The 20430-nt window shown below is 35.0% G+C and overlaps 1 protein-coding gene across 1 annotated transcript in view; it reads left to right on the top strand.

Annotated features, from left to right (window-relative positions):
• Positions 1 to 20430, top strand: part of TBC1D32 (TBC1 domain family member 32) — a 217983-nt gene that overhangs the window by 95582 nt on the left and 101971 nt on the right. The window contains 1 exon segment of the mRNA XM_079146273.1: positions 9802 to 9890. Within this exon segment, the coding sequence (XP_079002399.1) occupies positions 9802 to 9890 (89 nt within the window).

Below are 20430 nucleotides of genomic sequence, written 5' to 3' on the forward strand. Positions count from 1 at the left end.
TTCACTGATTCATTGCTTCATTAGCAGGTGTGAAATGGTTGATTCTAATTCTGTCTCTTTTTTTATTTACATAGAATTCTGTAACAAAGATTTCATAAAGGAACACCCTGAATACAGTTATTTCAGGGAAGACAGAATAACCTCTTGACTGTGAATTTTCAGAGTAAGGATTGGTACTGTAGTAACCTCTAGTAGGAAGGTTTCAGTGTTATTATTGCGAACTTCTGGTTTTTATATGTATATGTTTAATCCAGTGCAGTCTTTTTTTGTTTTTGATGTAGATATTCCTTTTTTGCTGTTGAGTGTTTTGAATATATGCACATATCCAAGTGTTCAATATTTTGCTTTCTTGTTTTCTCATGTACAACTTTCCAGGCTCTTTGTGTACATTTTGTGGCTCAGGTTTAGAATCATCCATCTTCAAAGACTTTTTTCCTTTTAGCAGAAGTTGTTACTGTAACCTAACCCTCATGATTAAGAGTTGATCTTATTTCTAGGCATTTCAATGGACAGAGAAGGGCAATAGCAAATTATTTTGTTTTTATTATTGAGATAAAAATTAGGAATTCATATTTCTTACTTATCTTGTTCTTTCATCAATAGTCTTAATTCTTAAGCTTTTCTTCACATGAACAAAAATATTTATTTGCTATACAGTAAAATGAACATATAATAGTTTCAAAATAAAATGTAGTCAATAAATGCATATTTCATTCTTTTGTCCTTAAGCGTATGCCATTCGGGTTTTATAAATAAAATGCCATAATTTAAAATCACTCGATGTAATAAACCTCTACTCTACCTGGTTAGCCTCTAAATATCTGCTCTGCTGATTAACCACATAATTAATAGGTTTATTGCAGAATGTTTTAGAATTAGTGAGGTTTTTACTTCTTTTTTTTCTTGCCATAGTTAAAATAAAATACCAAATTATGAAAAAACAGTTAAGCAATTTTGATATATAACTAGGTACATGTATAGAATGTGCTTTTATATTAATCTCCCCTCCTCTTCTCTTTGTAGACTTTAATCTTTAATACCATACCTACAAGCCACATGTATCTATTCAAATTTAAATAACAGTAAAATAAAAATTATTATTTTTAAGTACTACCCACATTTCAAGTTTTCAAGTACCCACTCTCTACCTGATATAATAGGCTAGTGGCCACCATATTGGACAGCACAAATAAAGAGCATGGCTATTGTTGCACAAAGTTCTGTATAGCACTGCTTTATAGGTAACAAATTGAATTTTTGGTCTATTCTTCTAATGTCTTTTTAAAAAATATGTTTTCTTTCCCTGTAAGTTTTTTAAGCAGAAGATAAATACTTACCTGCTCTTTGCATTTTTCTCATAATTACATATCTTAGAGATCATTTCTTAGCAGAAAATAGAACTTTTACTTCATCCATTTTTCCCTCTGAATACTTTTTTGCATAAATACTTATTGTGTAGATGTTTTAGAGTTTATTAGTCCAGTCCTCCTATTGGTGTACACTTGGTTCTTTCCATTGTTTTGCTAATTTAAATGATGCTAGAAATATTTGTCTGGCTTATATTATAAATGTGTCTGTATTTTTTCTACTGCTACACAACAAATTTCTAACAAACCTAACAATTTAAAACCTACACCCATTTATTAGCTCATAGTTTCATAGGTCAGAAGTTCAGGACAAACTGCCTGAGTTTTCTGCTCAGAATATTACAAGACTGAAATCAAGTTGTTGGCAAGGCCGAGTGCTCATCTACAGGCTCTGGGCAAACATTTATTTCCTACCTATAATAGAATTCAGTTAGTGGAGGCAGAAGGGTTTAAGTGTCTGGTATTGACTCTCTGCCTGCCAGGGATTTTTCTTAGTTTTTCTTAGTTTCTAGAGGCATCTCCAGGTCTTTATACTGTGGCCCCTTCCATTTCAGAATAGGAAAACTTGCCTCATCTCCCTCATTCTTTTGAATCTCTCAGAATTCCTATTTTGTGACCAGTTTGAGAAAACTTTGCTTTTAAATTGCTCATGTGATTAGATCTTCCTTGGTAATCGCCCATAAAAATGTCAATTGATTAAGGACTTTAGTTACATCAACAAAATTCCCTTTACATTAGTGTTTTGTGTTTAAAACCTTAGAATCTTGGAAGCTCTCTTAGAATTCTGCTTACCATGGTATCCTGGGGCAAGATTTCCAGAAGCATGACTACTGGTTTAAAAAGTAAATTCGTATGTGTTATATACCATATATTTCTGGATTTCCATTCACTGGGAATAATCTTTTTGTCCAAACAATACAATACAGTACCTTGTTCTTTGTAGGATGATTAAGATTATAATATTGTTGGCTGCAGTGGTACATACTTGTAATCCCAACCTCTCCGGAGGCTGAGGCATGAGAATGGCAAGTTGAAAGTCATCCTCAGCAATTTAGCAAGGCCCTAAGCAACTTAGTGAGACTCTGTCTCATAATTAAAAAAACAAAAACAAAAAGAAAACGAAATAGAAAAAGGAGGAATGTGGCTCAGTGGTTGGTCAGAAGTTATTTTCTGACAGGTCATATGATAATTTTATTTTTCTTGTTATTAACAGAATGTCTTTTCCTATGTTTATATTTTTACTAGGGATTTCTGTAGTAGGGATTGAACCAAGGGTGCTGTACCACTGAGCTGTGTTCTCAGTCTTTTTTATTTTTTATTTTGACACAGGGTCTCACTAAGTTGCTGAGAGTCTTACTGAGTTGCTGGCCCTAAATTTGTGATCCTCCTGCCTCAGCCTCTTGAGTTGCTCGATTACAGACATGAGCCACCATGCCTGGCTCTTTTCCTGTCTTCAAAGACCGTTGAAATTTCTTTTTCTATAATGTTTTTCATTTATTTTTTTCCTATTTTCCTATTTGTGTTGTTCATTTTCTTCCCAGTTTTAAGAAATTCTTTAGATATTAGGGACAATATGCCTTATTTTATTCATGTATGCAGGCCCACTATCCTGTGAAATTCTAGCTGTCTGTACTTTAGTAAGTTAAAGGTGAATGACACCAAATATTCTTCCCCTAAAACGTACCATTTCATATGGATTTTTAGTTACTGTCAAAATTTTCAGGTCTTTGATAGTGGTGTAAAGGTATGGTGGTGTGTTAGATAGTGTTTTAGTCAGCTTTGTTGCCACTGTGACCATGAAATCTTATAAGAACAATTAGAGGAGAAAAAGTTTATTTGGGGGATCACACACGGTTCAGAAGTCTCACTCCATAGAAGGCTGAGTCTATTCCTCAAGGCTCAAGGTAAAGGCAGAACATCATGGTGGAAGAGTGTGGTAGAGGACATAATCAGAAGCAGAGCGAGGGAGTGGGAGGGGAAGGGGGAGAGGGAGAGGGAGAGGGATAGCTCCCTTCACAGACAAAATATAAACCCCACAGGCACACGCCCAGGAACCCACCTCCTCAGCCATACCCAGTTAATCCCTATTAGGATTAAATCATTTATTAGGTTAAGGTTCTCATAACCCAATCATTTCACCTCTAAACTTTCTTGCATTGTCTCACACATGAGCTTTTGGGGATACCTCACATCTAAAACCACAACATTCTACCCCTGGTCCACAAAAACTCATTCCTATCATACAATGCAAATACACTAGTCAATTTCCAAGAGTCCTCATAGTCTTAATAGTTTTATCATTGCCCAGAAGTCCAAGTCCAAAGTCTCTTCTGAGGCTCAAGGCAAACTATGAGTCTGAGCCCTTATAAAAAATCAAGAGTAAGTTACATGTATCCAATATATCAAGGTACAGAGTAAGCATTTCTATTCCAAGGCATAGAAAGAAAGGATGGGACCAACACAGTAACAAAACCCAGCTGGGCAAACAAGTCCTGTACTTTCTTATCTGGCATCTGAAGCACATGGCATTGTAATGTTCTCTTCAAAGGGCTTGCATAGCTCTTCCCCTGTGGCTTTGCTTATTGCAGCCCATATGACCTCTTTGTGGGTTGGTCTCTGTTCAATTCCTGCAGCTTGTCTCAGCAGATGTTCCATGGTACTAGGATTTCTTAATCTCGGGTGTCCCTATTGCAGCTTCAGCTTCCTCCTCACATCTCCACACATTGCCCTCTCAGGGGCAGCCCGCAGGAACTCTGACCCTGCAGCACTTGCCTGGCTTCCCAAGCTTTCCTTTGAAATCTCTGTGGAAGCCTCCATGACCCCTAAATCCAGAATTCTCTTTCCTGTAGAACTAGAACCACGTGGTTGCTGGTTACAGTCTGCTCATCATCTTCAACAGCAGGAATCATTGGCTGCAGCAGGCCTCTGAGTTCCTGGGTGACTAAGTATGTAAAGCAACTTCCTAGGACCCCTTGTACAAGCAGGGTGCCCCAATGATCTCTTATCAAAAGAATTTTCACTTTTATACCCGTGAACTTGAGATGATCTTGCCAATTCCTGAGATGCCCTCAAGTCATTTTTCCTTTTGTTTCTGGGTCAAATATTTAGCAAAGCCTCTTTGGTAGCTATAATGTCTTTAATAACCACAACTTCTTTAGCCTCAGTTTTACTCTCAGTTTTTAAGTCCAAGTTTTAAAAATCTTTCTGCTCCTGATTATTAAAATAAACTTGGCTAAAAGCCACCAGCAACATCCATGCTACTGTCTGAGTACTGTGCTGCCTAGAAATTTTTTCACCAGATTAAGAAGTCCATCACATTTAAATTCAGCCTCATAGGAAGTCTCAGGACATGAACATAATGCAGACAACTTATTAGCCAGAACATAACATGAATGACGTCTAGTCCAATTTCCCATAGTCTTCCTTCTCCTCTAAAACCTCAAGAATCCTGTTTTCACCATATATAGTCTTATTGGCATCCTGGTCATCTGAGCTCCCACCAGAATTGCCCATGAAAGTCCACTTAAAACAATCTGTACTTTTCCAACTTGCATCTTGAAACTTCTCAAAATTCCTCTCAAAAATTCCTAAATTCTCTAAAAGCTTCTGAACCATATGGTCAGGTTAGTCACAGCAATGACCCCACTCCTTGTATCAATTTCTGTTTTAGTCAGCGTTTTTGTCACATGACCAAAGACCTGACAAGAACAATTAGCAGAGAGAATATTTGTTTGGGGGATCATGGTTTCAGAAGTCTCAGTTCATAGAAGTCTGACTCTACTGCTCAGGGCCTGAGTCAAGACAGAACCCCATGGTGGAGAAGTATGGTGGAAGACATAATCAGAAAGCACAGAGAGAGACAGACAGACAGAGCGAGCAAGTAAGCTTGTGTGTGCAAGTGCACTCCTCTCACACAAAGGAGGAGGCATGGTCCCAGGGACCCCCCCTCCTGCAACCACACCTGCTTACAGTCACTACCCAGTTAATCCCTATCACAAGATTAAAACACTGATTAGGTTAAGGGTCTCATAACCCAATCATTCACCTCTAAACTTCATTGCATTGTCTCACACATGAGCTTTTGGGAGATACCTTGTATCTAAATCTCAACAGGTAGAAAAACACAATTTTAGATAAAAAAATAAATTTACTGACCTACATAAGCAACTTTTAGGAAAAACAGGTACGGCTGCAAATAGGACTACAAATGCTGTTGGATCCTCATCTCTCTGGGTTTGTTTCCCTACATTCTCCCCCTTTTTCTACTATTGCTTTCCATCTTGATTTTGTGTAAAGACACAGTGATTAAAAGTTTGTATCCTAGAGCCAGAATGCCTGGGTTAGCTTTCTGATTGTGATACTGAGTAGTTGTGTGACCATAAACAAGTTAGACCTTAGTTTTCTCTTCAGTTAAAAGAGGTCATTATGCTAAGAATAATAAACCAAACACAGAAGGTCAAATACCACATGATGCCACTTATATGACAAATCTAAAATAGTCAACCTCATACAAGCAATGAGAGGGGCATTGGTTGAGCGAGGAGGGAATGGGCTGATTTTAGTCCAAGGTTACAAAGTTTTGGTTATGCTAGTTGAATAGATCCTAAAACTCTTCTATAGCATAGTGTCTTAATTAACAATATTATATGCTTGAAAAGCTAATAAGATCATAAATCTTATGCTAAATTTTATCACACACAAAATAAGGCAGGAGGAAACTTGGAGGTCATGGATAGGTTATGACATAAATTATAGTTAAGTTTTCATATTTGTATATTTATCTCCAAGCTTATCAAGTTTTACACATTAAATATGTGTAGCCTATTTTTGTCAATCATAACTCAGTAAAGTGGCTTAAAATAGACGAGATCATGTTCCTGTCATAGGGTGGTAGTGAGGATTAATTGAATTGGGTTAAATGAAATGCAGAGTATTTTTGATTACTGCTTGGTATAGTGCTATATACTATAATTATTTGTATTTTCTTCTCTTCTACGTGTTGTTCTTCACAGGAGAAAACTCTAGAGTTTTCGTCTCCCTAGGAAGGGCTGCCAGCTAGTCAGTGCTGCTATCTTCACTCTCTCCCTTGTCTTAGTTTCCTGGGATTGCCAAACAAATAAACTGTGTAGCTTAAAACAAAATTTGCTCCTTCACAGTTCTGGAAGCCAGAAGTCATCAAGGTGTCAGCAAAGCTATACTCCCTCCCAAGGCTCCAGGGGAGAATCTTTCCTTGTCTCTGACTTATGACTTTTCTAGACATTTCATGTCTTATTGTTGTTTAACTCCACTTTCTTCCTCCATGTTCATGTGGCCATCAATCTCTGTCGTAAGCCTCCCCACCCTACCCTGTGCTCCTCTTACAAGGAGTGTTTTCTTGGATTTAGAGTTTGCTGATCCAAGGTTGAGATTCATAATTACCTCTGCAGAGAGTCCCCCGTGTTTTTGAATTGGCTGACATTCATAGGTTCTGGGGGTTAGGACACAGACATGACTTTTTGGAAGTGGTGTCACTATTTAACTCACTACACCCCAGACAGTAGAGTAGCATTTTCCTCTACTTTCCCACTTTGAAAAATCCCAAGGAAGGACTTTGACTGCCTTTATTTTATTCATAGGCTAACCAATGACATGCCACTCATAGAAAGCAGGTACAGGAATATTGGGCCATTGTTATTGACCTACTCTTCACCTTTCACTTGCTTGTTTCCTAAGTAAAGGGAGTCACATAGCACAAATATGGCACTTGGGACAGTTGTAAATTGAGTAGGCACTCAGGCGTATATCTGTTTATATATAATTCTATTTGTTTTTCTAGCCTTGTTCTCAATTTGACCTGCCATGTTATTGAACATATTCTCAGGCTGGACAATATCTTTTAAAAAGCAATAGAGTTTCTGATTACTATTTGCAAGTCCAGGCCTCACTTTCATTAGCCTGTTTCTGGGAAGCTATCTCTTGATTTAGGAACCTGGTTCTTTTCCTGACACACGTTATGATACTTAGAAACCGAAGTTCTCCATAAGGCAGGCTTCCCAGGAGTTTCGTTTTCTTCCCTAAGTGGTGATACATCAATGTAATCCTCTTTGAAGCAGAAATTATTTACTGTAACATTTGTTCTCTGATGAAAATGCATTATCATTGATAGATTGCAGCAATCTACTCTTCCATTAGCTTGTTGGTAATACAGACTCTTCCGATCATTTTTATTCGAATAGTATCTAGTACTTAGATTCAGAACCAGAACTTCAGAGTTATAAGGTGTTACCAGCTACAAATTGTCTGAACTTAGCTTTGTGTTCAGATAGCTGTGGAAATTTCAGCTGCCTATACTAATACCCCACTAATGAAGAAAAATCTATGGTAATCCTTTCAGAAACTACTTTGCATGGAACCAACTGGCAGCCTTTCCTCAGGTAGAAAAGGTTAGTGATACACAATCAGTTCTCAATTGTTATGTGAAGATTAACTGTGGTAAACATAGTGATGATAATTGATCATTTCATAAAAATTACAGTAATTCTTAATCAGTAAAAATATCTACTTATATGAAGAATTACTGAAGAATTACATAGCAACAAGATTTGCCATGAAATCTTACATAATAATATCCAGGTATCTGGGTGAATTAAGAAGAGTTCTGTGGCTGATACTGGAGCTAAATCGGGGTAGTCACAGTGGAGAGATTTGAGAAAAGAGGGTCAATTAATGAGAATATGACTATGCAGCTGGCAATATGAATCTCATTTGTATAGCTCAATGTCTTTCATATTATTTGGACCAAGGAGTGCCTAGCTGATGACCCATCTTTTAATATTAACAGTATTTTTATTTTTCATTGTTAGATAGTTCATTTATAATTATTGGTTTAAACTCTTAAGCTAATATAGTATTAATTACACATTTCTGCAGGGTATTGTAGAACAGTGAGTGCCTTCTCATGTGTTAGGTATACGTTTCTACTAGGTAAGTTTACCCAAAGTTCAGTTTTTTACTATGTTTCAATTAGTATTTTTCAAATGTGACTGAGTGTTCTCCTCCTCACAGACCTCATTCCTTTGCTGCTTATTTATTTGATGATAAAGTTTTTTATCATCATTCATGAAGGGCTGAATAAATTTTACTTTATTCCCTAGCAAAACCTTCTTTATTTTGCCTTATTGGTCACAGAAATATCCCGAATTTAAACTCACTGAAGGTAGCAGTTTTCTTGGTTAGGAAAATGAGCAACTTGAGAGACAAATATTTGTCTGAATAAATTTCTTAGGCCTACATCTGAAGATATACACCAAAGCAGGGCATTATGAAAAAGCTTTTAGAAAGTGTTTAAAATTGTATGGTAGGTAAAATTGTTAGTGTTTGGAATAACAGGTGGCCCCTGGGTCATCAGAATCTCTCTATATTTGCCCTAATGGTTTTGAGGCCTAGATATACTTTGGAATACCTTGGGGAGCTTTTGAGACTATTAATGTCAGAATTTGAGCCCTAAACATAGTGTCGCAGTCAGTCTTAGGTAGAACTTGGCATCTTAGGTATTGTTTTAAAAGTTCTCTGGGTGTTATGGTTTAGATGTGGTGTCCTCCAAAAGCTTACATGTGAGAAGATTTGAAGGAGAAATCATTGGGTCAGAGCCTTAACCTAATCAGTGACTTAATCTCTGATGGGATTAACTGAATAGTAACTGAGGGCAGGTGGGGAGAGACGGGAGGAAATGGTTCATTGGGGGCATGACTTTGGGGTATATATTTGGCAAGTGGAGACCTCTCTCTCTGTCATACTCTTCCATCATGATTTCCTGCCTCACCTGGAGCCCTTAGGAATGGAGCCTGCTGTCTAGGGATTGAGACCTCTGGAACTGAACCCTCAAATAAACTTTTCCTCCTCATTTAATTGTGCTGGTTGGGTCCTTTAGTCATAGGAATGAAATAGCTGACTAAAGCACTGGATGATTCCATTGTTCAACCAGGTTTGGAAACTACTGATTAATATGAGCCAGAAAATATTTATTAACAAAATCTCAGACAATTATTAGATAAAAAATATTCAGATTCACTGTTTATGCTTCACATTTATAGATTTCATATTTGCTTTTCAAAATATTTCACATTTTCAGCAGTTTTATTGTTAACTGTATAAATTGCTCACTAGTTTCAAAATGGGGTATAAATTAGTGGTTCCATTTTGGCTGAGCATTAGATTCATTTTTGGAACTTAGCACAAATCCTAGTATCCAAGATACACTCAGACCAAGTAATTTAGACCTCTGAAGTTGGGACCAAAGTTTCCATGGTTGGTTTGTGTTTGTTTTGCTTTGTAACAACTTCCCAGGTAATTTCAGTATAAAGTCAAAATTGAGAACCACAAATCTAAATATTTATTTATGTAAGTTTCTTTGAATAGTTTCAGTCAACATAATCTCATTCTGTCTGTCTTCCAGGATATAATTGATAGACTTATCATTTTGAATTCTGAAGCTAAGATTTGTTCTTTATTCAACTATGAACAATCACATATCTTTGGTCTCAGGTAAGGTGCTGAATTTTATTTTAAATGTTTGTTTTATTTTAAAATAAATACGTTATTTATAAATTTAATATTTTATGTAAAATATTGTTTATGATATTTTAAATATTTAAATGTTCATGTTAAATATTTATATGCTGTCAAATTAGGCATTTTCTATATACTTTAAAATTATTTAACATAAATTAATGTCTTCCTATGATGTAGATAAATTATAACAATTACATTTTTATACTGTAGCCTTTCTCTGAATTTGGGTTCTGTATTATTACAGTGTTTTCCACTTTCACTCAATTTAATGGAGGCATGTTGGAGACTGTTGCATTTAGTTTACTCAGTAGTCACCTGGGGCTTCCCTGTGTTGGTATTTGATTAGACTCTTGCCATAATAAAGCCTTGAAAGAGGCCCAGACATGGATGATTTATCTTGAAGCCCAGATTTTGCTTTTTGGTGTTGATCATTACTCTTCAGCTTTACTTTTCCTGAGGTTTAAATCTTTCTGGTCGAGTTCATATTCCTTGACATTTTATGAAGCATGTTCAAGTGGGAAATAAAGCAGAGTTGGTAGGGTTATAGATACTTATGAAATTTTCAGTCTTTTGGTTGTATGTAGATATATAACAGGCTTCACACCTACAAATTACTACCTTTAAAAGCAGGTGAATTAAGGAAATTTTCTTTTCATAGTTTCATGATTTTTTCTCTTTCTACTAACAAAGTAACTTTTTCAGGCATGAGGGAAGTCAATGATAATGCACTACTAAAGAAGTAAAAAGTAAAGCAATTACTTTTCTAAAATTAGAATTCCCTGATGATAGTAAAATTTTATATATCTGAACTTTAATTTTTTTTTTTTTTTTTACTGTTCATAAATATCTAGGCTTCATTTTTGGGCTTTCTGGTTCAAAGAATATATAAAAAAACTAATTATTACAGCTTTTTGAATGGTATATACTTTATCTCAAAATGTGTTTTCACATTAAATTTTAATTTTCAGTTTAGACTGTTAGATCATATAGTAAGTAGCAATGAGGGTTAAGTAGGGGAAAGAAATCCATTCAAAAGGATCTCCTTTTACATAGCAAATATATTTCTGAGTTTTATAGTAAAAGGCTGTAGATTTTCACCTATTATTATTGATATAGTGGGTGAATTTGTTTTTTATTTCTGTACATTTCTTGTATTAAGTTTTTCTCTAGTGTCCTTTTTGGGAAAAAGACTTAACAGTAGGTTTTTATTAAGTTATATAAAGAGGCAGTGCAAAAAGTGAAAGCTTCTGGGAATAACATTAATTTTCATAGTGTTTACTTTCTCATATTATCTAAATGAAATCATTGTGTCCTACCCTAGGAAATTTACCATCCCATTTTTGATAGGTAGAATAGTGAGTTATGGTGGTTAGCAATGTGAACTTGAATCTGACTGCTTAAATGTTTACTAGTTGTGTGAGGTGGGGTACAGTCACTCTGTAAAATGGAGGATAATTACATTATTTTCCTAATAGAATTGTTGAGAGAATTACATATGATAAATTTAGAGTGCTTAAAACAGTGCCTGGCACATAGAAAGCACTATGAAACAGTGGTAGTAATAGTACCAGTACGTGGTGCTGCATATATTTCTGCATCTTTTCTTGTTCCATCTTTCTGTTTTACAGTGAAATAATTTTTGTCTTCAGTTTTTCAGTATCTCAGTAGTCTTCCACTTGCTGCCTAGTTAATTGCTGGTTTAAAACATCAGTGCTCAGAGAGAGAAAATGGCAATATCACTTTGTGAAGAAAAGTTTATTTTAATTATGTGCCTTTTAATAAGTTTTTCTTTGATAGTAAATTTATATTTATCGTAATTTGAAGTTCTTTCCCATAATCTCCAATTAAGTTGTACTTTGAGCCATATATTTGAAGTTAGGTAATTTAATTTTTCTACTAATTTCAGTCTATTACTGGTCATTGAGTTCTAATAGTGATATGTTAGACTTCAGCATTATGTCATATTTAAAGCTTGTGTTTCTGTATATTTTGCATTTTTACCTGTATCTAACTCACAATATTTGTGTTTGTTTATAATTATACCTTAATTATACTTTCTTCCTCAGGAGATTATCTCATTAATGTGTTTGATTTCTTAGTTTAGTATTACTTATTTCATTCACTTTTGTCTTCCTCTGCCTCAGAACTATTGAGGATAACTTTGATTCAACTTGTTTGTTGCATTGCTTAGATGAAGATTAGTGAAATGTGGCTTTTTACTTTTCAACAGCATCATTATGTTTAATTCTGAATTTGGCATTGTGAATGTCTAACATTCAAGAAGCCTGCTTGTTTGTTTAGCCTTCCTCCTTTCCCCCTACTTTAATTCTTCCACTCTATCCTTTGACACTGAATCATTCCTATCAGTGTGAAGACAGGCCTTCATATATATCATCTTAAAATGAAAGAAAACAAAATACACACAAAGAAACTGCCCTTGACCTCACATCTTCCTCTAGCTATTGTCTTATTTCTCTGACTCTCACTATCTATACAAATTATCCTCACTTGCTCACCTCTGTTTTATCTATTTTGATTTGGCTTTGAGTTTATAACCCTTACAGAATGGTTCATTCTGCTCACATCAAGGTCACTTATAATTTCCATATTAATGACTCTAATGCATGCTTTTTAAATTCTCATCTTATGGAAACGATCAGTAGCTTTTAGTATAATAGACCATATTTTTCTGTATGAAAAATTATCTTCTCTTTGTTTTTGTGACTCCAATGGCTGCAATTTCTCCTCTCATTCTCTAAGCAACTTCTGAATGTTAGAATCCTCAGGACTTAGTCCTGGGCCCAGGGACATTTCTTCTTCGTACTCTACTTCTAGTTCTTTTCACCTTTACCTTTAGATATTGCCTACATTGGTAAATGCGCCAATTTGTATTTCAAATGAAGACTTCTCTTCTGAGCCAGCAAGTCACATATAAAACTGCCTCTTGACATCTCAATTCATGCATATCTTGATGATCACAAACTTAACGTGTCTAAAATTGCATTCTTGGATCTGTCAAACCTCTTCCCACAAAAACTAGAAAAACTAATCTTTCATTTCTGTCTTATTAAGTGGCCCATCCATCTCTTCAGTTGGTTAAATCTGAAAGTCATCTTAATTTTTTCTTTGTTTTTCAAACAGTAATTTATCTTTATTTTAAAGAAATTAACCAATACAGGAACTTAAGCATAATAAATTAAGTGAAATTCCTCCTAATTCCCAAAGTGGCACTATTAACATCAAAGAAAATTATTCTAGACATCTTTTTATATGTATACGAACTGAAGGATAGAAATATATTCTTTTATAGAAATGGCATAATATAGTTGCTACTTTAAATTCTTACAATTTTATAGAAAAGGAAAAAGAAACCCTTGTGAAACTGAATTTCTGAATTTCAAATAACTGTCTTTTCACTCTAGCAGTTATTATTTTCCTAGAGATTCCTTGAAGATAAAGAAAAAAGATTATGTAAAACATTTCAGGAGGTTTGAGCATTTTTCAGGAGATTTGAGCATTATATTTCACTTTTAGACAGTATTCCTTGACTCTCTTATGGAAGATGAGGACATTAATGTTTGTTGTCCCCCTTACCTTGTTCCTATTTATCCCCAGTCTGTTTTTTTTTTTTTTTTTTACTATAACAAAATACCAGAGACTGGATAACTTACAAAGTAAAGAAGTTTATTTGACTCATGATTCTGATGACTGAAGGGTCTAGACAGTATAATGCCAACATACTGATAAAAGTCCATGGCTGCATGACAACATGGTGAAAAAATGGAAAGGGAACCTGCCACTCGCAGAGGAGAGCAGTCATGTGGCAGGACAGGAAACTCAGAGGGATTTCGTTGCTCCCTGTCGGGCAACAAGGTCCCATGTACCTCCTCAGGGCCCCCCTGAGGAGAATACAGGCCGAGCAGGATGATGAGTGTCTGTGGCAAAGGAAACACACCAGAGCCAGGAGGTCTGTCAGTGCATGAGGCACAGCAGGAATCTCGTTTATTGAGGAAATCACACAGCTTTTCCCAGTGTCCTGATACGAGTGATCCATGATTCTATAGGCTCCCAATCATCATTATGAAGGATGGTATAACCTTTGAAAGTGTCTTTGAGGCCTTGATCTTGCTCACTCGCCAGGGAGTAAGGAATCAGACTGAGTTAGTTGACGTGTCATTAGTCCCAACAGGATTTGAGGCCAGACTCACTTTTTTTATATTAGCCAGGATCTTTTGGGAACAAACTAGAGCTTTGTGGGAACTGAGAGGGCCCAACAGGGAACTACATTAATCCCTTTTGAAAATGGTACCTCCACTGATCTAATCCACTGACCTTACTCTAAGATGCACCTATTAGATGTTCTACCACATGAACAGCACCACATTGGAGATTAAACTTCTAGTACATGAATCTTTGGGAGACGTACTCAATCCATATTAAGAGGTTGTTCTTATGTCTTTTTTCTAACCTGCCTTTATGAGTCAGAGACCATATTTTCCTAAGCTAATCTGAGTTTCTCAGTGTAGCAGCATAAGATATGCAATATCTTTTACAGGTTATTGCAGAATAAGATTTGTAATTTTAAAATTACTCTTCCCTATTTTATTTTATTTTCTTAATAATTACTGAACACTTATGAGCTATGTTCTGTGCTAGATGTGGGGGATCTAATAAAGAGTAAACAAGATGTGATCATTCTTTTTAACCTTATTGCCTAGAGAGAATCAGATATTTGGATTATCAAAGAATATGAGATAATTAATGCAGAAAAGAAACATAGTCTTATAAGTCCTTGCTACTCTTTTCCCAGTTTGAATAACTGACAATTTTAGGGAACTTTGTGTGGTTTTTCATAATTCATCTCTGCCTTTCCAGTGCACGTTATTTCTTACCCTTCTTCAGCCTGAACTAATGCTCTATGGAAGTTAGATTCCCATCTCCTCAAGCACAACATTTTTTATTGCTTCTATACTGTTTTTTATGCTTTGAATACTGCATTCACTTCTTTTCTATGTATACAAATGCAGCCCATCTTTTAAGGCAAAGCTAACTCTATGAATTACTTTAGCACATTCTGATCTTGCCTTCATGGTTATTCCCACAGATTTAATATTTGACTATTTCTCCTCTTTTACTGAAACTTCAGCCCCCTGAGAGAGTGTAGTTTTCTTCTGCTTTCATGTCTACCATATTGCCAAGTACTTTTTTAATTACTTGGTTAACATTTATTTGCTAAATCTTCCAATCAGTTAAAATAATTGCCTGGAAACTTTGACCTGCCTAAAGCTTAATTATCAGTTTAAAGTTTGTTGTTTTGTTTTGTTTTGTTTTTAGCCACCTGAGGTTTTAAAGGAATATTATACTCTTCCTAGGACATTGTGTTTCAACATATCTTGTGTGGAAAGACTTATAGCATCACCTAATATTAATAGTTTTATTATATTAAACAACAAATAAGTTTTAGTTAGACTGTAGAATTGTTTTAACAATTTAAATATTAAATAGTAATTGTTATTAAATGCATATTCATATTTGTTATAACCTGCTAATATAGTGCTCCTAAAACCTGTTTTTTTTTCTTTGCTTCATTTTAAAACGCTAGCATGGTCAATTTATTACTAATTTTCTTAAAACAAAACTCTGGAATCTGTACTTACAGAACAACCTTCAAAATTAATCACCTGCTGTTAATATTTTACATTGATCTATTCAGTAGTAAGTATTACATTCAGTATAATAAATAGTGTTAATGCATAATTAGCTTCTTTGTAAAACTCTGACCTCTAAGATGACTTTAAGAGAAAAATTAAAATATTCATATCTGATTTTGAAATAAGTTCAGATTACAAAGCAGTCTGGTTATTTTAACATATAGCAAATATAGTTAAGGGTTATAATATTCCATTATAACAGCTCACCAAGTTATTTGTCTTAGAAACCTCGTTGCTAACTAGACTTAAATCTGATGGTTAGTAATAAGAAATAATTTTAAAATTACCTTTTCCCATCTTTTTTATATCAAAAATTAGAATATAATCTGACTAGAAATTCATCCACATTTTGAACTTCATACACACATGTGTATGTACATTGATATACATACATATACACACATCCAATATTTTTTTCCCAATATTTTTATTCTTTATTAATTTGAAGAAAAAAGTGAAATGATCTATTACTAATTGAACATTAGTAATTAATTCTAAATTCTTATTTAGTTAAGGAATTCCTTTTTATATAGAATACAGAATGCTAAAAACAAAAAGTAGAAAACCATACTCATTAACTCTTTTTTTTTTTTTTTTTTTTTTTAGTACTGGGGATTGAACTCAGGGGCACTCAACCACTGAGCCACATAGCCAGCCCTATGTTTTTGTATTTTATTTAGAGACATGGTCTCATGGAGTTGCTTAGCACCTTGCTGTTGCTCAGGCCGACTTCTCCTGCCTCCCTAGCCACTGGGATTACAGGCGTGTGCTACCATTTCCGGTCTCATTACCTTAAATTTTAAAGATAACTACCATTAACCACTTTGTTCCTATATTTTTTGAGATTTCACTATAAATGTACTTTTTGAAAAACAGGTTCTAGTATTTTGAAATAGGCTTTTATACTTATATTTCACATTATCCTTTCATATTCATGATTTTAAAGGATTGAATATCATTCCAGTATAATGATGAATTCAAATATTCTGTCTTTATACAATTAGGTTATTTTCAATGTTTTTATTACACATATCCTTACGTGAATAGCTGAATGTCCATAATTATTGCTTTACAACAAATTTTTAAAAGTGAACTTGCTGAGTCAGGGGACAGGTACATTTTTAAATTGTGCATATTTCTTTGTATCCTCCTTTGTGACTTCATTTTACTTAACTTGTTCTCTGTAGCATTTCACCTTCTACCATGTTATTGAAAGTTCTTTCATTCATGTGTTCATTCAGAAAATACTAATTAACTCTACTAAATCAACACTTGGTTAGATACTCTCTTTTTTGTGGCTTCTGCAACTTTTTTCTTTTTGGATTTTTTTTTTTTTTTTGTCAGTCATTTTTGTGGATTTTTTCTCTTCCTCTACCTATGCAATTGGAATTATCTTCTTTAATTACATTTTCAGTTCTATTTCCATTTTTTTCTATAGTGGTTTTTTCGGTCTGTTCTTTACTAACTCTGTATATCCACCCTGAGCTTTTCTTTGAGCGTATTTGCAAGTTTTATTGAATGTTCAGATCTACATACTGAGCAAACTCATCAAAATTCATGTATATTTACAAAAACTCAACCTAATCTCCAACTGCAGGAGGTGCAAGAACATTTCTGAACTCTGATCTGAATTTGGTGCACAAAGTAAATGGGTGGACTCCCCACACAGTCTCTGCTCACTCTTCACTGCTCACACAGGGTTTTGGTGGCAAACTGACTCTGTTCCTTCTCTTCTTCATATGTGGTTACATGTGTATCGAAAACATTAAGCTCTGGACTTGGGGATGTGGCTAGTGTGTGCATTGCTAGTGTTTCTGTAATGCATATCTTTTGTTGTTTTGATCAGAAGGAGGGAAATAGAGCTTTGCATTTCTATTAGTTTGTGCTGATCAGAGAAGAAAACATTTGTATAACAGGAATGAATTGTGTTTGGTTAAGTAAGATGTGTGCACATGTGTGCTGGGTATGTATAATATACACTTAGGAATGTAAATGCACACACACTATTTTTGATTAGGGTTTGTAAACTACAGTTCATGGGATTTATGATGATATATACACAGAAAGATTTAGATTGTTAATAAAAGTGAAATGTATTTCTTCCCTGAGTACGCTGAATTGATGAGGAGAAAAGAGCAGGAGAAAAAGAAGAGGCTTGTGACTGCAGGCCTGAGATAAACTAAGAACACATTTGGAATTTCTTCAAGTGGAGAAGATAGCTAACACTAAACTGCACAGAACCACTCCAGTTATTCTGGATAAGTGCCTACCTCCTTACTTTAATGGTTTGGAAATATTTTTAAAGCAGCATGCAGAATTTATACTAATTAGCAGTAGAGAGTTATCATTCCTTTGGTGAGATTCAGTTTGAGTTATTTGTAAACTTGTAGGGGATTATAGGGGATTCACCTTATTCTTAACACATTCTAAAACAATTGAAAGGGTTAGTCCCTAATTTCATACGATTTATTCACATTGTTCACATAAGTATTTCCTGTTATAGGGATACCGATTTTTATTTCCACTAATGAATTGGAGTGAAGGAGAAGGGGAAAGAGAGAGGGAAAAGGAGAGAAGAAGAGTAGAAAAGAGGAGTTGTGTATAGGAAGGGGAGGAAACATAAAAGGAAGAAGAGAAAGATCTATCTTCTAAGGTTTTCTTCAACTTCTTTAGTGTTCTCTAATTTTCATTGTAGAGGTCTTTCACCTCTTTTGTTAGATTGATTCCCAAGTTTTTTTTTTTTTTTTTTTTTTTGAGGCTGTTGTGAATGGGGTAGTTTTCCTAATTTCTTTTTCAGAGGATTATCACTTATGAATAGAAATGCATTAGATTTATGAGCATGATTTTATATCCTGCTACTTTACTGAATTCATTTATGAGTTCTAGAAGTTTTCTGGTGGAATATTTCAGCTCCTCTAATATAGAATCATGTCATAGGCAAATAGGGATAGTTTGAGTTCTTCTTTTCCTGTTCGTATCCCTTTAATTTCTTTGGTCTGTCTAATTGCTCTGGCTAGTATTTCAAGGATGGTGTTGAATAGAAGTTGTGAAAGAGGGCATCCCTGCCTTTTTCCAGTTTTTAGGGGGAATGCTTTCAGTTTTTCACCATTTAGAATGATGTTGGCTGTAGGTTTAGCATAGATAGCCTTTACGATGTTGAAGTATGTTCGTAATATCCCTATTTTTTTCTGGGGTTTTGAGCATGAAGGGGTGCTGTATTTTATCAAATGCTTTTTCTGTATCTATTGAAATGATCATGTGATTCTTAACTTTAAGTGTATTGATGTGATGAATTATATTTATTGATTTCTGGATGTTGAACCAACCTTGCATCCCTGGGATGAATCCTACTTGATCATTGTGCAAAACGGTACACTACCAAAAGTGCTATACAGATTCAATGCAATTACAATTAAAATCCCAATGACATATCTCATAGAGATAGAGAAAGCAATCATGAGATTCATTTGGAAAAATAAGACACCCAGAATAGCCAAAACAATCCTTAGCAGGAAGAGTGAAGCAGAAGGTATCACAATACCAGACCTTAAAGTATACTACAGAGCAATAGTAACAAAAACAGCATGGTATTGGCACCAAAGTAGACAGGTAGATCAATGGTACAGAATAGAAGACACAGAGGCAAACCCACATAAATGCAGTTTATCACATACTTACTAGACAGAGGTGCCAAAAACATACAAAGGAGAAAAAATAGCCTCTTTAATAAATGGTGCTGGGAAAACTGGAAATCCATATGCAGCTAAATGAAATTAAACCCCTATCTCTCACCCTGTATAATACTCAACTCAAAATGGATCAAGGACCTAGAAATTAGACCAGAGACTCTGCACCAAATAGAAGAAAAAGTAGGCCCAAATCTCCATCATGTCAGCTTAGGACCAGACTTCCTTAACAAGACTAATAAAGTGCAAGAAATAAAAGGAAGAATTAATAAATGGGATGGATTCAAACTAAAAAGCTTTCTCTCAGCAAAGGAAACAATAATGTGAAGAGAGAGCCTTCAGAGTGGGAGAAAATCTTGCCACACACACTTCAGATAGAACACTAATCTCCAGACTTTATAAAGAACTCAAAAAACTTTACACCAAAAATACAAATAACCCAATCAATACATGGGCTAAGGAACTGAGCAGATACTTCACAGAAGAAGATATATAATACCAATTAACAAATATTTGAAAACAATGTTCAACATCTCTAGTAATTAGAGAAATGTAAATCAAAACTACCCTAAGATTTCATCCTCTCCAATTAGAAGGGCTAGTATCAAGAATACAAGCAACATAGGTATCGGTAAGGGGTGGGGAAAAAGGTACATTGCTGATGGGGGTTGCAAATTGGTGCAGCCACTCAGGAAAGCAGTCTGGAGAGTCTTCAGAAAACTTGGAATGGACCCACCGTTTGTTCAAGCTATCCTATTCCTTAGTTTAAACCCAAATGACTTAAAATCAGCATACTACAGTGACACAGCCACTTCAATGTTTATAGCAGCTCACTTCTCAATATTGTCCAACCAACTTGGACATCCTTCAAGAGATGAATGAATAAAGAAACATTGGTGTATATACACAATGGGATATTACTCAGCTATAAGGAAGAATAATAATTATGGCATTTGCAGGTAAATGGATGGAAACTGGAGACTCTCAGGCTAAGTGAGAAACAGAAAACCAAAGGCCAAAATGTTTTCTCTGACAAGTGGATGCTGATACATAATGGAGGGGTGGGTGTTAAGGAAAGAATGAGAAACGTTGGATTGGGTAGAGGGAAATAAAGGG

Source organism: Sciurus vulgaris, assembly GCF_902686455.1.
Source record: "Sciurus vulgaris genome assembly, chromosome: 7".
NCBI classification, from domain to species: Eukaryota; Metazoa; Chordata; class Mammalia; order Rodentia; family Sciuridae; genus Sciurus; species Sciurus vulgaris.